The 1,465-nt window shown below is 48.5% G+C and overlaps 1 protein-coding gene across 1 annotated transcript; it reads right to left on the reverse strand.

Moving 5' to 3' along the window:
* Positions 1-308: 308 nt before the first annotated feature.
* Positions 309-941, reverse strand: LOC137649399 (putative nuclease HARBI1). Its single transcript, XM_068382386.1, has one exon. It carries the CDS (start codon positions 939-941, stop codon positions 309-311), a length of 633 nt encoding a protein of 210 aa, XP_068238487.1.
* Between the last annotated feature and the right edge of the window lie 524 nt (positions 942-1,465).

Raw genomic sequence — 1,465 nt, forward strand, 5'->3', positions numbered from 1 at the left:
TCCTTCTGGGTATGATGGCCAGTTAGAGACAGCAGCTCCTGCAGGTGTCGCTCAGTCCTCCATCCACCAGGGATCAGATCATGTGTGTCCGGATCTTCGCGGTCCACTTCTGAAATTGTGTGTGGGTATCTGATGAGGATGAGGTTGTGCAGGACACTGGAACACATGGTGATAAGTTTGATGGTGTCGGGGTGCTGATGCATCGTCGTCAAGAAGCAAAGGAACCTTTGACATAAAATTGCAAAGGCATTCTCCACAACAAGTGGGGCACGAGACAACCTGTAGCTATATATGCGTTCTTGTAGGACTTATGACCGATGGGAGAATGATTTCATCATCCAGGTTCGGAGAGCAAAGGCGTCATCCCCTATGTAGTGATAGGGCACTGGCTGGTCATCATTAGGGAGTGGTTCTGGTTGAGGCACTCTAGCTCTGTTCTCTTCTACAGCATCATGCAGGGAACGCTTACTCCATGTTCCTTCGTCCAACGCTCCACCCTCTGCCCCAACATCTACATAGAATAACTTGTAGGTAGCATCTGCCACTACCATCAGTACAATGCTGTGGAGGCCCTTGTAGTTGTAGTAGTAAGAGCCAGCATTGGGTGGCTTCTTTATGGCGATGTGCTTGCCATCCACAGGCCCTAGAAAGTTGTGGTAATTCCATCTGGAGCTGAACCTAGCAGCAACTTCCTTGCACTCCTCTTCAGTTTTGGGGCAGCACAGCACTTCGTCCTTGTAGATCGCGATGATGGCTTTACAAATCTCGGGTATGAACTTGCAGATGGTACTTGCTTCAACCCTGAAGCTGTACTGCAGACTTTGATAGGAACTTCCAGTGGCTAAAAAAAGGAGGGTGACAGCCAGTTTGAGTCCAACTTGAAGCGGTTCCCTCTTGAAGGTGGACTGCTTCTGGAGGCGAGGGGTTAACTTCTCAACCATCTCTAGGAACAGGACAGCTGTGATTCTGAGGTAATTTTTGTAGCCCCTTTGATCTTCATTGTGGAGTTCAGTCAGTAGACTGTCATACTGTCCAAACTCGGGCCTTCTGGTTAACCATTCCCTGACCCACACTTTCCTTTGTGTCTTTCTTCGAGGTGGGGTTGCCTTTTCTTGCTCTTCTGCCTCTGCCAGCCTTTTCTGCTGCTCTTCAACAATAGGTAGAGCAGCTGCAAGGTATAGGAATCTTCTCCTCTTTGCAATGGTGTCTCTGACAGTAAACATGGTTATCTCTTCCAGAGCTAATCCAAAAATGACCAAGGGTTGGAGAAGTCCCGTTTTTATATGGTGTGGCCAAGTCGGCCTGACACCATCCGAATTGTTGAAACTCGATGTGCCAATGCGGGAAGTGCGCAAACTATGCGCAAACTATGAGTGAACTCGTCGTGCCAGTTCGTGTCAATGTGGACATGAACAGGCACACATTCGTGAACTATTCGTGAACTCATCGTGAACTCATTGTGAAC

Source organism: Palaemon carinicauda, chromosome 11, assembly GCF_036898095.1.
Source record: "Palaemon carinicauda isolate YSFRI2023 chromosome 11, ASM3689809v2, whole genome shotgun sequence".
Classification (NCBI taxonomy): Eukaryota; Metazoa; Arthropoda; class Malacostraca; order Decapoda; family Palaemonidae; genus Palaemon; species Palaemon carinicauda.